This window comes from Scatophagus argus, chromosome 5, assembly GCF_020382885.2.
Source record: "Scatophagus argus isolate fScaArg1 chromosome 5, fScaArg1.pri, whole genome shotgun sequence".
NCBI lineage: Eukaryota > Metazoa > Chordata > Actinopteri > Scatophagidae > Scatophagus > Scatophagus argus.
The window spans coordinates 1,445,906-1,467,356 of NC_058497.1; the positions used below are offsets into that span (position 1 = coordinate 1,445,906).

Sequence of the window (21,451 nt, forward strand, 5' to 3'; positions counted from 1 at the left end):
TTAACTATGAATTGTGATGCTGAAAGTAACAGTACTTGTTAGAAATTACTGAGCCGTAGCAGAATACTGACAACCGCTATTAACAATTACTGATTGTTATTATTATTTATTTCATGTTAATATGAGTTTATTAGAATACTGAATGGTTTTTATTTCACACATGCATGCACATCCACACACATTCACTTTTCAGACAGTTCATGCATTGTCATGTATATGCACTTTTCACTATCAACTGCCACTGCCTCTCTCTTTAGATCACTCACCCCACCCCCCATGCTGTCCGTCTTCTTGGAAAATTCTTTGCAGTTTTTATCTAAAGAAAAACCAGTGAGGCATTTATTGTTTCAGTATTCAGCAGCATGAGGTTTGTAAAATAGTTAGTAAACCATTTTTGATTAAAAAATTGATTTATTTACGATAAAAGAAATGTGTTTATGGCCCTCTAGGTAAATAGCATGTTACAAATCAAGAGTCAGTTTTAACTATTGTACTATATTTAACTATACTATAACTATTTATTGAAAAGTTACTACATAACTTAAATTGTTACCCTCCCAGGGAGGAGGGCTGAGTTATTTATTTATCATCGACTACCTCACCATCAGGCCACAGTATGTGAGACTGCATAGCTGTGTGTCTGAGGTGGTGGTCTGCAGCACGGCTGCTTCCCGGGAACAGTGCTCTCACCTTTCCTCTTAGCAATTAACCTACAACACCAGCAGATGTCACCTCCAGAAGTTCTCTGACAACTCAGCCATTGTTGGCTGTGTGTCTGAGGGGAATGAGACAGAGTATGGGTCAGTCATCGTGGACTTTGTGGACTGGTGTGAGCGCAACCACCTGTGCTTAAACACCAGTAAAAGAAAGGAGATGGTGATTGACTTCTGGAGAAGGACATTACCATATACACTGGTGAACATCCAGGGCTCGGACATCAAGATGGTGGACAGTTTTAAGTATCTGGGTGTTCACCTCAACCATAAACTGAACCGGTCACATAACAACGATGCCCTGTACAAGAAGGGCCAAAGTTGCCTCCACCTTCTGAGGAGACTGAGGTCCTTTGGAGTGTGCAGGCCCCTCCTAAGAACCTTTTATGACTCTGTGATAGCCTCTGCTATCCACTACGCTGTGATCTGTTGGGGACCGGTCAGCATGGACCGGGACAGGAAGAGACTGAACAAGCTAGTCAGGAGGACCAGCTCTGTCCTGGGCTGTCCATTGGACTCTGTGGAGGAGGTGGGTGAGAGGAGGATGTTTGCCAAGCTGACATCCATCATGGACAACACCTCTCACCCTCTGCATCAGACAGTGAAGGCTCCGAGCAGCTCCATGCAGCTCCTTCAGCGGCAGACTGCTACACCCTCAGTATAGGAAGGAGCGCTACTGCAGGTCCTTCATTCCCACTGCTGTTAGACTGTACAACTCAACAGTAGTCTTTTCCTCCTTTATGCGGACTTGTATATAGCTGTATATTGTACAGTGTATACTTGTTTGTTTAAATCATTCATTCATTGTTCCTTTATATTTTTTGAAACTGTTTTTCACACTTCTTGCTTTTTGCCGGAGTTTTGGCAGGAGTGGGCTTACTTATAACTCCACGGCACTTTGCCCGTATGTTGGAGTTTACCCCAGTGAACGAAAGGGTTGCTTCCCCGTGCCTTCGGATCAGGAAACAGTTCCTGACTGTTGTTTGTGCTTATGCGCCAAACAGTTCAGAATAGCCACCCTTCTTGCAGTCCCTGGGATGGATGCTGGAAGATGCCCCTAATGGGGATCCTGTTGTTCTGCTGTGGGACTTCGACAGTGTGACCTGGGAGGTGTGACTGAAAGGAACAACTTGCCTGATCTGAACCCGAGTGGTTTTCAGTTACTGAACTTCTGTGCTAGTCACAGTTTGTACATAACTAACACCATGTTTGAACATAAGGGTGTCTGCCAGTGCACTTGGTACCAGGACACCATAGGTTGCAGGTAGATGATCGACTTTGTGGTCATATCAATGGATCTGCAGCCATATGTGCTGGACACTCGGGTAAAGAGAGGAGCAGAGCTGTCAACTGATCACCACCTAGTGGTAAATTGGATTAGGTGGTAGGGAAGAATGCCAGAGGTGGTGGACACCAGGGGTGAAAGGTGCCGTCAAGCTAAAGAAGGATTCCTACAGGCCATGGCCCACTTGTGGGACTCCTAAGACAGCTGACAGCTCCCAGTAGGCCAAACCATGTGTGTCTCGGCTAGTCATAGAAGCAAAAACCAGGGTCTGGGAGGAGTTTGGTGGGACCATGGAGAGAGTCTATTGGTCGACCTTGAAGAAATTCTGGCAAACCATCTGGCGACACAGGAAGGGGAAGCGGCACTTTGTTCACACTGTTTACAGTGGGAGTGAAGAGCTGCTGACTTCAAATGAGGATATAGTCGATACGCATTCCTTGGAGGAAACAGAACTGGGGAATCAGGGGAGGCCCCCATCACTGGGGCAGAAGTCGCTGATGCAGTTAAACAAATCTGCAGCGGTGGTGCCCTGAGGGTGGATGAGATCCTTCCTGAGTACCTCATTCTGGGGCATTTTGTGGGAGAATCTCCGGGAATATGGGGTGGATGGCCTGTTGTTACAGGAAAAATCAACTAGTCATTTACTGTTTCAATGTGCCTGTTGTTACAGGCCATCCGATCATGTATTGCTGGAGCAAGAGCTTAGTTCAAGCTGGTTTCCAGTCAGGGTTGTACTTCATTAGAGTTGCCCTTTGTCACCAATTGTGTTCATAATCTTTATGGACAGAATTTCTAGGCACAGCCAAGTGGCATAGGGAGTCAGGTTCAGTGGCCTTAGGATTCTATCTCTGCTTTTTGCAGATGATGTAGCCCTATTGACATCACCGAGCATTGACCTTCAACTTGCATTGGGACGGTTTGCAGCTGAGTGTGAAGTGGCTGGGATGAAGTTCAACACTTTTAAATCTGAGGCCATGTGTCTCAGTTGGGTGGATTGCCCGCTTCAGGTAGGAGCCGAAAGGCGACGCACTCCATTTACCAAACAATCTACAGTCCAACCCTCACCTCTGGTCGCGAGCTGTGGTTAGTGACTAAAAGAACAAAATTTCAGATAGAAGTGGCTGAAATGAGTTTCCTTCGCAGAGTGGCCAGACTCAGCCTTGGAAATAGGGTGAGGAGCTCGGACATCCGGAGGGGCTCAGAGTAGAGTCACTGCTCCTTCAGATCAAGACGAGCCAGTTGAGGTGTTACGGGCACCTGGCTGGGATGCCTGCTGGATGTCTCCCCAGGGAGTTGCCTGGTATCCCCCAGGATGAGCTGGTGGAAGTGGCCGGGGAGAGGACAGCCAGTGCTTTCCTGCTGAGGCTGCTGCCCCCATGACCCAAGCTCAGATAGGAGGAGGCAGACGAGACGAGAAGAACTTAGGGACAAAGGTTATGCGTCTTTAACCATGCTAGCACTTCAGTATTGACTCCAGAAATGGTAGTGTAGGTCAGTCATCACTTGGGTCTGTACTGAAATATCTGAACAACAGGATGAACCACTGAATGATTTTGCCATTAAATTTTGTACAGACATTCTTCAGAGGATATATCTAATTGGCTTGGAAATGCCTTGGCTTTCTCCATAATATCACCAATTCAGTATCACCCTGTGATCTCAGTGAAACACCAGTACAACAAAAACAGACATCCACATCCACTGCCGTGGCTTTATAAAATAATAGATTTAACTGTGACTTTGACTTTTTGACATGATTCACTTTCCTTAGATATCTTACAGTACATCTATTGCAGCTAATAATTCAGATTTGAAAGCGCATTGTGATCCATTATGTTGTCAGTGGTAACTCTTTTTTCATAGGTTCACCCTCATCATTATGTTTGTTAGGTACAGTTACACAGAAGCTGGACTGAGGCCAGGGCAAATTGGATTACGTCTCCCAGTGTTCTCTCAAGTGTTTTATTATCCCTGGGCTGAAGGCATAATGTGATTACTTGGTGATGCCCTTTGTTCACTGAACTATTATTCTGATGCTGTGTCCATGAGTTCATTAACGGCACATTATGACTTGTTATACACAAGCCCGTTGCAGAGGCCGAGCTTGTACAGTATGAGTCATTCATGTTGCACTGAGGCTGGATAGGCTTTTTCTGTATGTGGGCTGAACATAAATTTTCAGTTTGAACACAAGCACTGTAATGGACTGTAGAGTAATGGACTATACATCCAGGCATATTATATGAAGCAGTATTAAGTGGATTTAAGTGATCAGTTCTTCGTATATTTTACATTTTAAACAAACGTGAAAAATAGGCAGACAAAATAATCTTAACTTAAACTCCTTTTCCCCAGGGATTTTTATGGTCTGCATCAGTGATGAGAGTTTGTTTGGCTAAGCATGGAACTTTGGTCATGTTGGTGGTTGTTATATGGGTGGACGCTGCTCTCTGAAAACTCCCATCAGGACCAGCCATTTCTTCAGTTCTTCCCCAGGGTTTCCAACCAAAATGTGGCTTTGTATGCCATCAAAGTAAATATCAATGTGTGCCACAAATCTCTGCATTTTTTATTACAATATTGGTGAGCATGTGGCTGTGAGGAGCAACACAGTGTGATGTGTGAGGTTGTTCAGGTTAGATTTTATAGTAGTGTTGTCACTCATACAAAAACATTTAAAAATATAAACATTTAACTTAATCATTACCAAGATGACATATTATATATATATATATATATACACAAAATGAAAAGTGAAGATTAGATTTTTGCATGTCAAACAGTCAAATCTAACTGAATCTAACAGAAATGGTATGTAATATTCATAATTATTAGGGCTGTGCAAGTTCAACTGAAACAAGTATCCTTTATAGATAACGTACTTTTTACAAATACAGGTATCGGCCAGTTAAAATAGGCCAGTATCTGCTAACCACTGAGGAAAATCCTCACTGGGTAGCTGACTGAAGTTTGATTCAAGATTAAAAAAAAAGTTCTCTTACTCTTGCGATCAAAATCATTGAACTGGAGCTCAGTTTTGAGGCTGTTCTGCAAAGGTTTTCTAATAGAGAATAAATAAATGAATCCATAGCAGTTTCAGACTCAAATTCTGCTCAAATAACTCCAGGTTAACCACACCCACTTCCTTTCCAAGTATAGGCACAGATACAGGTGATGATGCACTCACTCATCCCAATACCAACATGCCATTACTTTAAATCACTGGCTACACTGCACAAATGAGGACTTTATTATCATTTTAATTTGGGATATTATAGCTTCCATTCTAATTGTAGTTGTGTCTTTGGTGCCATTTATTAAATGTAGCACATACGGTATATTTCAACAAGTCTACTATTATTATTTTTATTCTACTTCTGATACTTAGATATTCACAATGTCGTTCCACCCCCTAACAGTAGTCTGCTTGAATGTTATGAACATTAATAATGAACATATTATTAACTGACACTTGTTACGTGTCCTGTCAGTGAATATATGCACTATATACACATTCTCAGGAGAGCTGTGGATCCCTCTCCCAGCTACGTACGATAGGAGTCAGTTGATATGATCTATGGAGGGCCACATGAAGACAAGATGTCTCCTTCCTTTTAATGTCTGAATAAAGATGTACCTGGTGTGATAAAAGCTGATAAAAGTGACATTTCTCACCAGATATGCTGTCAGCAAAGGAGACAAGCTGACAATTATCAGGTCTATCTGTAGTGTAATCACTGAGCTCTAAATTGTCCTTTTGGCTTTTTCTGTATTTCTTCCTTTTGATTTTTGCCCAAGTGTATGCAAAGCAGACTTCCAGTGCTGATATGTTGTTCTTCAAATGTTTATGGTGGTGCTGCACTTAAAGTAAAGTTAAAAGGTAAAGGCCACATTTATTGTCCACATGACAAACATACACAGTAAAATGTATAGTGAAATCTCTTTACTCACCTGTCACAGATATAGCTTGAACCAAAATCCAAGATCACCTACCAAGTCTCTCAGACCAATATTCTTTGCTTCACCAGAGTGTTTTTTTTCCTCCAGTTTTTCACTGAGAAATCCATGCAAATTGAAGTGCAAACTAGCCCTTGAACTGTGCAAGTAATAAACCCTTCATCACAAATTGTAAGTGCAAATAGCTTCAGATGTAAAATTAATCCATGAAGGCTGGCACTCCTGTGCCCTAGAGCATTTTATTAACTGATCTGAAATTGGAAAAGTCTTTCGGTTTTGCTGTCTCACTGGCTGATGAATAGTGTGCGGTGTGGCAACAATAATGGCTGCCACTCTGAATGGCTGAGATCTGTGTGAAGCCTTTATGCCACTTTTGAAATTATCCAGAATAATGTGAGGAACTGCTGTTATAAAGTGGGTGCAGTTTTGATGTGAATGGCCATGACTGCAAATACATATTATGTAAATAGTGAAATTTAAATTTTTATTAACATATGCATGGATGTGACAAGCAGGGAGCTGCTCAGGTTTTTGTCCAGCACAGCATTAGGGCCACTCTTGGTGTTCTGTTCTTCCCTGGAAAATCCCTTAATGAATACAAATCAGATTTATTAATGTATTGGTCAAGTATGTTGAAACAGAAGGTTTTCACAGGCCACCCTCCCCAAAAAGTCAACTGCGTTAATTTATGGTTTATTTGGCAGGGACAGATATTTTATATATTTCGACACAAGGGGAAAAAAACTGATGAAGCAAGTATCATAGTGTCTATAGCAAATGCTAATCGCTATATTCATACCTAGATGGGCTTTTATAAAAGTAAGGGAATAAAACAGTGAGATAAAAAGAAGGGATAAAAAGGTAGAGTGAATGCAGCAAGGTATGATAAAGCAGACTTAAATAACAAATTTAAAGACATTACATTTAAAACTTGAATTCCCTCCTTGCAGTTGCATGTTTCTGTACACCAGTCAAGCTGCAGTTCACATCCATGTCTGTCCAAACTCATATATTTAGTGACTGAGAGAGAACATCATCATATGGTGCATTATTTATTATTATTTTCAACACAACAACAACATCTCTACTTGCGCAATTAGCACACTGCTCCCTCCTGTTGGAAAGCCGTCACGACACGCTCATCTGTGCCGCTCCGGGCTCAAAAGGGTGATGTAATGGATTGGGAAAACCACAATGCATTGTGGGCTTTGCGGGCAACTGAAAAGTGTGTTTACGCTGGCTGCATGTGTGATGCTGCTCTTGTGTTCTGTTGTATTGTTTAAACAAGTTAAAACACGGTGCGAACGTGCTGTGTTGTTAACTGCTACAATCGTTCACATGATCGCTTCGGTAAAACAAACGATCGGGTGAGTTTTTTTTCTCATTTCCTACGTACAAGCAAACCCAAGGACCTCGGATCTGTGAGCTAACAAGGAGACGCCGAATGGCCTGGATAGCAGCCGTGAGACGACCAAACATCACTTTCAGCGCAATCACCCGACACATGTTGGTGTGTTCACGGCATTTTCAGACTGGTGTTGGTGGTGTTTTTCTGAAAATAAAATGAATGGCTGTTAATCTTCCTCTGCTTATTTCTGTTTATCCTTAACATGTCATTGATATGTCAGGCACAGGAAAATCTCCTCACCTGTTGCTCATATGGCGACAAACACCAGGCCTGCATTTTACAAAGAAAGTTAATAACACTATGCCTGATGGTGATAATAAATATTGTAGCTCAGTAGCAATATATGAAACTATATTCCAACTACTTTAATTGAGCCATAAGAAGTCCTCTGTGAGACCATGTGATATTTACTCAAGCAATAATGTCTTTTCACTTTATTACAAACATTCTTGTGAGAAAAGCCCTTTCTTCAAGGTTTTTTGCAGCATGTTCGTATTTCTAACATGTTTTGACAGGAGATTTTATTATATATGTATATGTATATGTATATATATATATACATATATAATTTATTTTGGAATGATATTCCTGTCTGGTTTTATTCCGTATGTTTAAAAAAGTGTTTAAAGTGTTTAGATCGGCCCATGATCTAAAGTGTACTTTGAGTTTTGTGCAACTGCGTTTGACACCCCTGGTCTATAGCAAACCCTGGACTGGTCTCTCCCCCGCCTCTCACCCGTATTCAGCAAGGGTTGGCTCCAGCCCCCCTGCAGTGTAGAAAATGGATGGAAATTATTATTGACGGATCAACCAGGATTTGGTAGCTTTCTTTAAAATTGTGAGGTTGTGTTCCATTACTCTTACAGAAAAAGCTGTGTGAATAAAGGATGTTTCTGTGGATCTAACATAGCTCTGTTATCTCGTTATCTCATTTGCAGAAAGATAGAGGAGCAAGTCCATTTAAACATTTAAAATAGAAGCTTTGCATGATAAAAATAGAGGAGGTTACCTAAAGTGAAGTAATGATGATGTCTTTATGTCCAGGATTTCCAAGCCCCCACTGTAAAGACACTATAATTGCAAACTGGCAGCCTGGGACCAAGCATTAAACCATAGTACAGATGTGAGAATATCAGTGAGTTTAGAAACAGCAAGGCACAGTCAAATATTAAGCAGTTAAGCAGTTACTTAGCCTTAATCATTTTACAGAGTGCTTTAGCCTGGCTTCTGTAAAATTTTACTGAATACTTCATGTCTGTTATTTGATCAAACACCTCTATATCTGACATTTAAAGGTTGTGTTTTTAATTGTAAGAAAGATAGACTTAGTTTTCTTAATGTTTTGTGTCAGTCAGAAGGCATCAAGCCAAGCTAATACAACAATATCACAGGTTTTACCAGATATGCAGACAAGAGTGTTGTCATACATCTGAAGACCTCTAATAGAACATGTTTCTGGAAGATTTGTATTACACATAAAAGAGAATGGGACAACACAAGTCCTTAGGGGATTCCTGTATCAGTTTTGTAAAAAACAGATTTGATATATTAATCACAACATATTCTGGTAGCTGTGGTTCAGGAGGTAGAGCGGTTGTCCAGTAATCAGAGGGTCAGTGGTCCAATTCCTGGCCCCTGCATTCTCCATGCCAAAGTGTCCTAGGACAAGCCACTGAGCCCCAAATTGCTGGCTCCAATGGCTCCTCCACTGTGTGCGTGGTGTGATGGTGTGTGAATTATTGAATGCTGGCTTGTAAAGCTGTAAAATACGGTCCATTTTCCATTCCATAGTCCATTTAAATTGTTTATGACCCCTAAAATATGAGTGGAACCATGACAGTGACCATTTTGATAAATTGCAAATTGAGAGTTTTGAAATTAGGATGGTTTGGTTTACATTTTCCTGTAGCTGACATGGAGGTGACTCTGTGGAATGGTTATGTGTGAAATCTTTTGTCTCTAGTTGTTCAGAACCTCCTCCTTGACACAGAACCTCCAGCAGTTTGGGAAGGACTTGAGGAAAACTAATTGGTCTGTAAATGCTCATTTCTTCAAGTTCTCCAGATTTTAAAACTGACCACTTACTTACTTATGTTACCAAGGCATTTTCCCATCAACTTTAGAATCGTCCAGTTTTTATGGAAACATCATAAGATGAGGGAGAGACTGAACCAAAATGATGCTGTAATGTTTTAAGGATGAATTATCTAGCTTAACTATATCCATAGATAAGTACCTTAAGGATCATGCCTAAAGAGGCGTCCATTATCAGTATCACAACAAGGCTGTCTTCCAATCCAGCCTTGTTACTGTCCCAAAATTAATCTCAAGGTTTTCACGAACAAATACTCCATGTGTGCGCTCGGCCGCAGCCTGAATAGCGTATGGATGTGAGATGATCACTGAGTTCAGAGAGGCGGCGTAGGCTGCTTGAAGCATGTGTGTTACAGTCACAGTCCTATGATGAGGATGGGACATTGAGGGACAACATTCTGTATTGATACTCAGATTTATTTTATGTAATTTATCTCTAATATCTAGGTGTCCACAGACACCTCATTAATTTCAAACACTGAACAGAGAGAGTTTCACAGGAACTTCTTCGTAGGTGTCCATCATTAGGAATGAACTGACAACCTGACAGCCTGCCAGTCAGAATTAAGTATTCACCCGCAATATATTGTAAATTAATGACAACAACAGCAATGAAATAATGATCAGTCATAAATCAATTGCTTTTGGGACCTGTTTTTTTCAAGAGACTGTAACCTGACAAAAACAGAAGTCAAATCAGGAATCAAATTTTATAACTTTTTTTCTTTTTTAGTCTTTTACTCTCTGTTTTTTCCAAGAGCTTTTAAATCATCAAATATTGCAGTGGATCTAATTTGCTTAGTTGTCATGCAACATCCTCTGCTTTACAACAACCAAACTTTTTTTGTTGTTGAAAACAAGCGTGTTGACTTTCTCAGGTGGAGTGGGTAATCAAAATGACTGCACTGCTCTTACTGAGTCAGTCTTGACCTGACTGTGACAGACAGACTGACTGTGTATGAACACACACATATAGCAGCCACAAACTCAACGAAAACTGCCATGCAAATTACTGCCATGCCATCTTCTTCATAAATCTGGCCCTCGGTGATTGCTGTGTGGAACGGGGTCATGAAAGGATGCTGCTGGCCTCTTAATAGAGTCAGTGATGGTCTCAGAGGTTTTTGTTACTTGCTTTATGATTCATACATGGACTAATTCATACTATGTTTTCTGTCAGGTGATGAATGTAAATCTGTCTGAGGGAGACAAGGTGGTGTTTGAAGATGTGGGTCATGGGGAGAACACCATGCTGGCCAATGAGTCCATTCTGATGAGGGGGTTAGTAGTACGAAGCAACAGCAACCAGATTTCTATCAGCTTCCACAGCCAGATGTCTCAGGCTGGATCAGTCCTGCTCAGATATCAAGGTAAGTGTGGAGCATGCTTACTGTTGGAGTAGTAGTGAAGTAAATGAAGGAACCAAGATAAAACTTAGATGATTCACTGCTTTTTTTTTTTTGCTGCAATGCATTTTTGTGACTTTCTAAAATAACTGTCGTTGATACATTGATGCATAGCTTTTTTCTAACTGTTGTCTGTCATAATCATATTTGGAAACACCTCAAACATAGTTTTGGTCATGTGTTCAGAAACTTCCCTTGAATTTAAGTGACTGCGAATAAAAATGAGCTTAAGGATATATCAAATTGCAGGGTTCATATTTTTTGGTTTATGTTATTCATGGTCTTTTACAAATAACAAATACAAGTAAAAAATACTATTATTATTTTACTACTACTGATTTTACGTATTTTGTTATTTTCTTGTATAGATGTTGCCAGTTAACACTCAGTGGTGGAACGAAACTGACCATGATTTTCATTTTTTTTCGTGAGTAAGTGGTCATTTTATGATCAGGAGCACTTCAGATCAATCATATTTTAATTTTAGGTCCTATGTAAATGACCCAAGATGGTGTTTTGGTGCGCTCTGTTTTGTCTGTTTTTGTGTAAATATTGTGTGTCCGCATACTTCAGTACAGGCACTGATTTATTCTCATGTCATTACCCACCTGCTGACCATTTGCACTGTTTACCTCACCTATTTGCACTACACTTCCACCCTGCACTACCTCACCTATGGACTACCTCCAGAAACATATTTATTTTACTTATCTTATTTTGTTTTACCTTATTCTACTTTATTCTATTTTATTCTACTATTATATGTTACTCTTTCTTACGTTCTATGTATGCACCAATCACCAAGTCAAATTCCTAGTAATGCAAAACCCTTCACTTACAATGGCAATAAAGACGATTCTGATTCTGAAAACAGTATATTCCGATTCAGACTAGTATGTATAGTGTGTTTATTAACTTTAGTGAGCTCACTTAATATTAACATCACTTTAATATTTAATGTTTGAAATGGAATTTCTTCAGCTACCAACCATGTCAACTGCAAAAAAAAAACAAAAAAAAAAACTTCAGACTTTATTTTGTCAGTGTATTTTTACATGCACAATTCATCCTCTGCATTTAACCCATCACTGATTGAAACACACACACACGCTTGCAACATGCAGTGAAACACACAAGAGCAGTGGGTTGCCATGTCAGGCGCCATGGGAGCCATTGGGAGAGGGGAGGGTTAAGTGCCTTGCTCAAGGGCACATCAGCCGTCTAAAAGTTAGAAGGAGGAGGAAGCACTGATCAGTCACTCCACCACACCTAATTTTTTCCTACCAGACCAGAGTGGAATCGAACCGTCACCCCTCCGGTTCACAAGCCGCTTCTCAAACCTCTAGACCACAGCTGCCCCCAACATGCATAACATGCATAGACAGTGAGTTAAGGGTTTTTTCAGAATAATATTCCAGGGGCTGTCGGTCTGTGGTCATATGTGGGCTCTGATGGAGAAGGGATTTGTCACGTGTCTGTGACAGTGCTGTGTTAAACCTGACAATGTGATATGGGATGACATTAATAGCACGCCAGTTTTAAGGACATTTTCCGTGTCACATATTAACAAGTGACACATTTGAAGACTTTTTTAAGCTGTGTGTCATTTAATCTGCATTAAGCTTTTTGCAAGTAATTTAATACCGTCCACATTTTATGAGGTTTGGATGCGCATGAAAGAACTAAGTCAGATGACCTTCTTCAGGTGACCTTTGTCTTCTTGGAAGCAATAATAACATGTGATTAAAGCTGTGAAATGGTAAAAAGTAAAACGGTTAGGTTTAGGCAACAAAGCTGCTTGGTTAGGTTTAGGAAAAGATTATGGCTTGAATTAAAATATGTTAAGTAATGTCACATAGGTTAATAAGGAAGCTCACTTATGGACATAAGTTAAAAGATGTTAAGGCTGGCTTGTGGTTTTGCACAGGATCTCTTTGGCTCAGCTGTAAATGACAGATAAATAACAAAAAAATGTGTTGTGATAAAACACCAAATGACTTTAGATATCGACAGGTTATTCACACACCATCTGGTGAGAAAAGACTGAATAGTGTTCACAAAAGTCAAAAACTGATAACAGCAGAACATGTTAAAGCTTGGCGTCTAGGCTCCGACCTCATCACTCCCCACAGATATGCTTACGTGAGATAGCGGGGAGTGGTGAGAAAACCAAACCGAACACCCCCCGCTGGGGCCTGCAGGTGAATGCTGGCGTGGAGGTGGGGCTGTGAAAACAGTCAGAAGTGCTGATACAGGGCAGCAGTGTGCTGACAGGCAGAGGGCAAGATGGGAATTTTTTGCAGCTTAAATAGTCCGCCAAAATGGGAGGGTGTGTTAAAGTGACCAGTGGGGAGAGTATGGCATGTCACATGCATATAGCAGAGCAGATTGACTTGGCTGCAGTTTAACGTTTTAAACAGGAAATTGCATTTGCTTTAAAGTCTACTCTACTTATTGCAGACACAAGGCTATTTCCATGATTTTAGTTGGCAGTGGCACACTCAAAAAAATCACTAACATTCCGCGCAATGTATGTTCTGCATCTTTCTTTTCACTAGACATTTTTGCCACTAATTCTTATCAATTACATCATCACATAAGTGTAATCCAGTGACATGGAGTTATGCAGAAACATCAGTACTGATTTTCTGTTCAATGAGTGAGCTGTCTACAACAACTTGTAGAACGTCAAGCTCCCTGCAGGTGATTGAATACCTGTAGTCATCGCACTTCAGCAAGAATGATATGTGTGTAATCTACGATGTCTGATTTGAGAAAGGGTCTGCACATAATTTTATGCACAGATGGCTCAGCAGCAGCATCTCTATTAATAAGGCTATTTAAATCTCCTGACATAGCGACAGTATTGGTTAGGATAGTAAATAGTGTGGGGTTTTTTTCTTGTAAACATCATCATTTAAAGTTAAACATTTTCTAAACAAGTCGGACCGATAGAACATCTGGAGTGACACAAGTGTCCTCGGGATGAGATCTCCCTGAGCTCCATCAAGTCTTTCCATGTTTATCGTGATCAAGGGTGAAAATGTTTCTGTCATTTCAAGAGAACATTACAGTGTTGTATTGCAGCTTTGCTAATTGTTGAATATTGGCTGCTGCAAGGCAGTGAACACAAAAGCTTGCACAGGATACTGCACAATGGCAACAGTTCATCAATGTTAAAAAAAATCAATAATTAAAATCGTAATGATAGAACAGAGGTGCACAGCTCAGCTCTTTCCAGAATCTTCTTTTGCACACAGCTTACACAGCATGGACACATTGAGTAAATTCCTTTCTGAGGTTTTCTACACACTAACAAATCTCCAAACTACAAGGAAGAGCAGCAGATTTATGCACAACCATAAAAACAGTATGTTTCCAGGTGAAAAATGACCTACTGCTTAACCTAAAGGATGACATGCAGAGATAGCCTCAGGAAAAAAAACAAAACAAACAAACAAAAAAAAAACACACAAGCATTGTGGAACACAACATCACTCACCATTTAGAAAACTTTGTGAAGCACAATGTAGAGCAAAGCAACAGAGGTGAAAAACATGCATGAAAACATAAAATGAGCCATAAGTCCATGAGTCTGTTGCTCCAGTGCATGCAGGGACGCTTTCCAACACTCCTACCATATGCAATCACATGACCAGTACTGAGTCAGTCATATGAAGACTCATTATAGTTTCACGTCTTCATCCAGGATTAACTAATCAATTCTCCATCTTTAGTGGAGAGTTAACAGGATCATTTGGTCTGATAACAGCATATTTGCCTGAATTAGTCAGAATCAGAATCAGCTTTATTGGCAGTATATGTATTTTTACACACACTGAATTTTCTTTGGTTGAACGCACACGCAACACCCAGCAAATTGCATGCAGTGAAACACACACACACACACACACACACACACACACACACAAGATCAGTGGGCTGCCTCCGTCAGGGGCACAGGGAGCAAATTAGGGGTGAAGTGCCTTGCTCAAGGGCACATCAGCCAGCTAATTTCTTATTAATCACCCCACCAGCTAATTTTTCCTGCCCATCCAGTGGGGGAATTGAACCGGTCACAAGCAGCTTCTCCTCAAGGCCACGGCTTCCCCCCTGCAGCCACCTCTGAAGAAAATAGTCCCTGATGTGCTCGTAGGTGCACATAAAGCATAAGCTTGTAAGCATAAATTCATAAAGATAAATGTGGTTGTATAAAGCTTGGACGACCAAAACTTTGCCTCTGGTTTTTTGATATATGTGAACACTTTAATTTAGATCTTTATGCTGAAATCTAATTGTGATAATCACAACAGATCACAATGATTTCTCAATTACCTACATATTCTCATCTGAAATCGTTATATATTATAACACTCAATCATATGAATATTAATAATAATTATAATAATAATAATAATATCAGCGTATGAACCATTTGTATTTGAAACGGGTTCATTAATGTGAGTACACCCTAAGAACCTTTGTCATCTAATTCACAGTGAACATGTATTTTTGTAAGTTTGGGCTCAATGATTTGTTGTTGACAACAGTACAACAAGTGTTTTGAAAAGAACCCAAATTCTGTGTCAGCTCATTGGTATTTTAATCCTAAAAACTCATTAATCCTTGTACAACGAACAGGATGAGAATCAGAATCAGAATCGTCTTTATTTCCATGTAAGTGAAGAGATTTCACATTACTAGGAATTTGTCTTAGTGATTGGCGCATACATAAAATGTAAGAACGAGTAACAAATAATAATAGAATAAAACAAAATAAAATAGAATAAAGAAAAACAAAATAAAATAAGTAAAATAAATATGGATCCGGAGGTAGTACAATAGTGAATGGAAAGGAAATGGTGTCTAATAATTCCCTGGTTCTGTGAGTTCTTGGACTGGATTTCTTCACTGTCCTGACAGACAGACTTCATCTCATGAGAGATGAAGCATGAAAAGCCTACCTGTGCCTACTTGTGTTCCTATTGAGTGTGTATTATCACTTGTTAACAAAATATGTTGTTACTGTCAGCCAGAAAATGACTTGTGCTATCAAACTTCCACATGATTAACTAATACATTATCTTTGCAGCTGCTTTACTTTCCAATCATTGTACATGAGCTGTCTAAGAGACAACAGTTTGAGACAGAGTTCATCCTGCAATCTGCTAATGACAGGCGTGATCTGAGAGTCATTTTCTACAACTGTCTTTGTTTCTTTGCAGTGAAAATCCACACAGAGTTTTCTGAGCATGTGATGGTGTTTAAACAAATCCCTGGGAGACAGGGCAAGCTCTGGTCCTGCTGGTCACATGTCATCCCATGAAAACTGTGTAGAGATTCCAATACTTTTTATGACTTTATATATCTATATTTCAGTTGATTAAACTCCGAAGTACATATGGTATGGCCAGACCTATTCCCTGCTCAACAGTAACAACAACATCACTACACGCTGCTTAAAAGTGTTTGCTCGTTTCTCACCACCACTGGCCAAATGGGAGAAGAAGTAAATAAAGCTATGTGCTTCTGTGTGTGTGTGCAAAGATGTGAAGTAGTTATGGGTTGCATTGCATCTCAAAAAGATAGAATTTCAATGCCATGTCTTTGAATTCCCTCAAAGGACTATTCCAGTGTGCATGATCCTTTAAATTCTACAGAGCCCTCAATCCATTGCGCAGCACTTTTTCAAGAATGCCTGTGTGCATCCCTAGCATGCCAAAAAGAAACACAATCCTATGTGCATGTTTCTTCTTCTTTTTATTAGTGAATTTCAACCAGGTGGAGTATCATTGCCATCAACTGTTGTCAGTGTCCACAGTGTTTTGCTGGTCTTTTCAAGAAATTGTGAAGAACAGTGATTGATCACAAACAGCGAAGTATGCATTCGGGACCTTCTCAATGATGCAATGGTGCACGCTTGTTAGCCTGTTCTCAGCATGCTAGGAGGGAGTCTTGCCTAGCCTCTGTAGATCAGACCTCCCTACCAAGAAAGCATCCCTGACTTTGAGAAGCAGCTAAGGACACCCACAGTTGTCCACCTGAACTCCAATTTCAACTAAAGGTTTAATTTCAATTTTTTAATCAATTATAAGCACCTTTCACAATCAAAATTATCTCTAGGTGCTTTACAGAAACCCAGAACTTGAACCCACGAGCAAGCAGACAGTGGCAAGGAAAAACTCCCTTTTAACAGGAACAAACCTTGAGCAGGACCCGACTGGCAAGGAAGAACCATCCTGCTGATAGCCGGCCGGGTGAAGGGGGGGAAGAAGAAGTAGACAGGACAGAGAGGATGAAAGAGAGAGAGAGAGAGAGAAACATACATGCAATAAACATCATACTTTACAAAGGACAAACATGACAGGTTGTTATAATTTGAATTCTGAAGACTATGTATTGTATGTATTTGTTTTTTAAGCTGATATGTTGTTTAAGTTAGTTATAATAGCACTACATAGAAGAACAACATGGGCAGATGTTGACTGTAGAACATACTTGATTGTCCCCGGCACTAAACAGCACATCAGTCAAAATTAACTCCAAGTCATGTCACCTATATTACAGAGCATCATGGAGAAGGACAAAACATAGCAAGCTGTATGTGCCTTCACTAAATATTGTGACCAAAAGACCAGGGGTTCCGGATGGGCAATTTTATGGGCCCTTGACTGCCAGGGGTCCTAATAAACACTAAAATAGAACATTAGATACATTTCTAACCCTAACTTTTAACTGATAATTATTAATAAACTATCTATTAATAATACATTTTTTCCTTTCTTCTTCTAATGAGAAGAAACAATTCAGTGTAAGATGAAAAGAGTGTCTAGTAAAAGCAGACAACAGAGACAACAAATTAATCCAGAAAATGGAAATATGGATAAAACTGTATTCAAACTATACCAAAAAGAACAAGTATCTCTAATAATGTGTCTCAAATTTAACACCATTGCTCTACGCAGTCAAGGTAAATCAAGGCCTTGACCACTGTCCACAGAACTGTGGTAAGAGCAAATATTGTCTAAACCAGGCACAATCTTAAATGAAATCGCTAAAACATGAATGTGTTGTCCGAACACTGGTATGTTTATTTTCTTTGTGAGTATTTTGCATTTGCATGAACATGTGTGTTTGCAGGGAGAGGGACTGATTTTAAAAGTGAAGAATCAGGATACAGCAATTTTATGCAACACCCCCCTCCCCCCCTCCCTTCCCCACCCCCTGCATTTGCATTAACCCACTGGTTAGAATGCAGACAGACCTGTACAAGTTTAAACACACCTTGAAATAAAACTTTCCAAAGCTATACAACACAGAAATACTACATTTTGTGCTTCACTATTCAAATCCCTCTAGGGGCTTGTTTCCCCTTCTTAGCTTTTTGTCTGAAAAACTGACAAAAAGAAAAAGTTAATCAGTACAGACAGTGTTTTTGGATTGCAACAGCCTGAGCAGTGAGGAAATGCGTGTGTTTGCTGAGATAGGATTCATCACATTGAGTTGCTGGTACCACTTATTGTTCCAGGCAGAGAAAGGAATGTGCAGGCCAGACAGCAGCAGAGGAGAATGACCGACAGACACCATTGATTTGTAATTGTATTCATGACTGAACATGCTCTTACCATGCTCATGCTCACATCAGTAACAGCAATATGTCATTTCTGACATGCATACAACATCCTTCTGGAAACCATATCCCAAGTCAATATTCTCACTTTTCAGGGAACTACTGTACAGCCTGTACAAAGGCAGCCTGCATAAGGGCTGCAAATCTCATTGTATAAGTGGGTGAGGTGATACACAATATGTGGCCCAGAGAAGTAATTTTTCCATGTCACTCCCATGCCAGAGACATGTCCACCAGTGAAAATGGTTCTCTGTGTTTTTACTCCTTCACAGCATGTAAGAACATATATTAATCATATGTTATTGTCATAAATATTAGCAGTAAAGAGATGGATGACTTTTCCTGATTTAGCCACCACACACAAATTCTTGATCATTTCAGATTCTGTGTAAGAGAGGAGAAGATAAGATAAGATAAGATTTTTATTATTTTATTTTAAAATATTTCACAATTTTTAAATTGTTAGCAGTGAAAACGTTACAAGAACATGGGGGATTATTGCACATTGATTCAGTTCGTTGTGGAGTTCATGGGGTCTGCTGGGAGCAGTGCTGGTTGTACAGTCTCACAGCAGCAGGGAGGAGGGACCTGTGGTAACACTCCTTCACACACTTGGGGTGAAGCAGCCTTCCACTGGAGGAGCTGCCCTGTGCTGTCAGAGCGCCATCATCCTTCTCTCTCCCACCACCTGTACTGGGTCGAGGGGGCTCCGTAAGGCAGAGCTGGCATTCCTGATGATTTTGTCCAGTCTTTCCATGTCTGCAGCAGAGATGCTGCTGCCCCAGAAGACCACTCCATAGAATAGGGCCAGTGTTACCATGGAGTTGAAAAATGTCCTTAGCAGTGCCCCCTGCACTCCAAAGGACCTGAGTCTCGCCAGCAGGTACAGTCTGCTCTGGCCCTTCCTGTACAGCGCAGTGGAGTCGTCTGTCCTGTCCAATTTGCTGTTGAGGTGAACACCCAGGTTCATATAGGAGCCCACTATCTCAATGTCCATTTCTTGGATGTTCACCAATGTTGCGGATGAGTGTCCATGCCTGCAGAAATCCACCACCAGCTCCTTTGTTTTCCTTGCGTTGATCTGGAAGCTGTTGCACTGGCACCAGTGCACAAAATCATGGATCAGTTCTCTGTCCTCTTATGAGGCCAACACGTGCTGAGTCATCAGAGAACTTCTGCAGGTGACAGTCAGTTGAGTTGTGTCTGAAGTCCGCAGTGTCCCCTGTGCTGCAGACCACCATGTCAGACACACAGTTCTGTGCCCTCATGTATTGCAGGCAGTTGGTAGGGTAGTCCAGTAGCCATATATATATATAAAAAAGAACAAAGAACATGAGTCTCACAGTGCTCCCAGGCTTGTCCAGGTGAGAGAGAGCCCTGTGCAGGAGGAAGGTGTGTCATCCACCCCAGTGCCAAGCTGGAAGGTGAACTGAAGTGGGTCCATCGATGGGCTCACCAAGTGTCATAAAAACTCAAGTAACAAGCCTTGAAACATGATAGTCGGCTTGATATTGATACTACAGAGTAGCTGGGACAAACTGGTTACAATGGAGCGGGAGGGCTGGTCTTTAAGGCAGCAGAAAGAGGGTGGAGTTGAGTGCCATAAATGCCAAGCAGGCGTGCATGAGAGTGGAATACAGGTAGGTGCCTAGGGACAGCCCAGTTCAGCTCAAGGTAAGCCATACACTCCCACACCCAGAGAGAGGAAGGGTATGGGGAGATACACAGTGGAAAAACACCAGAAACAAGAAAAAAAAACTCAACAGGCTCAGGTATGCCTGAGAGATGACCCTCATTGCTTCATGAGTTATTCTGAAAGTCAAGTAAGGGGCACGTTACCTGGTTTCCACAGTACACCTGTTATGTACAGCAGTGGCATAACATTGCTAAAATCTTAAATCAGCATCTTCAATCAGCTGCTACTAACGTCACCTCTCATGTGATAAGCCATATGCTGAGGATAAAGGCCAATAAACAGAGTCAGGAGGGATCTGGCGGTATTATGGTCTTGTTGCACACAGTGAGGAGACTTCCCCCAGGCGAATATGTGTCAGCAGTGTTGAAAACCCGTGGGACACCTTAAAAAGAGTAAATCAGTTGTGAGAAGCAAGTCCAAGGGGAGGAAGTCTGCCTAGAGTGCCAATATATTTAGATGATGGGTAAATTCAAGACTTAAAAGGAAAAAAAACATGGCTCTTTTACATGACAAATCATCTGAGCACGCTCTGGCAAAGCTGGATTTATTTTCAGTTGTGGCCTGTTACAGTTGTTCATCGAAGATAAAGCCTACACAGAAATTTTACACTTGTCCACCGTCACCAACGGAGGGCCCATCGAGTTCTTCATCCCCGAAGACAGTGAAATCTTGGATCTGAACAATACCGTGTTAAATCTCCATGAGAAACATCCCCACGGGTACTTCCCCTCGGGTACAAAAAAGAATTTCCCCTTGGGGATAAAGGAATTCTGATTCTATGGTACATATCTGCTAAATGACACAGCGGTAGGGCTCGTCAACTATCCTTTGAACACAATCTTCAGCCAATGTGACGATATTCTGGGAGATAGATTGATTTAACAGGCAACACTGGTTAGCGCTGGCTATGGAAGAGGACGGTAAAGCCACCTTTTTGGACTCCTAGGGATACCTGCCGGATATGGCTCAATACCCATTGCACCACTTACAGTTTCTGGAAGACCTCTCTAAACAGATATTGTACCACAATCGCCGGCTTCAACACACGCTGTCCGCCATGTGCGGTAAACACTGCATCTATTATCTCAGGCCTGTGGACTACCTTTTGAACAAACTTTGTCTTTGTATCATAATGAGGTGTCAAAAAACAAACTCATGGTGTCTGACTTAGTGAAAAAATATTGGTGTTACATCAGAAATCAATGCTTATAGTCTTCATGAGTCTTGTTTTTTGCAAATGTTGAAAGATTGCCACAACTTAT

General features: G+C 40.8%; 1 protein-coding gene across 1 annotated transcript in view; it reads left to right on the forward strand.

Moving 5' to 3' along the window:
• Positions 1–21,451, forward strand: part of sez6b (seizure related 6 homolog b) — a 186,924-nt gene that overhangs the window by 109,486 nt on the left and 55,987 nt on the right. The window contains exon 4 of the mRNA XM_046388115.1: positions 10,638–10,827. Within this exon, the coding sequence (XP_046244071.1) occupies positions 10,638–10,827 (190 nt within the window). The remainder of the gene's footprint in view (positions 1–10,637; positions 10,828–21,451) is intronic.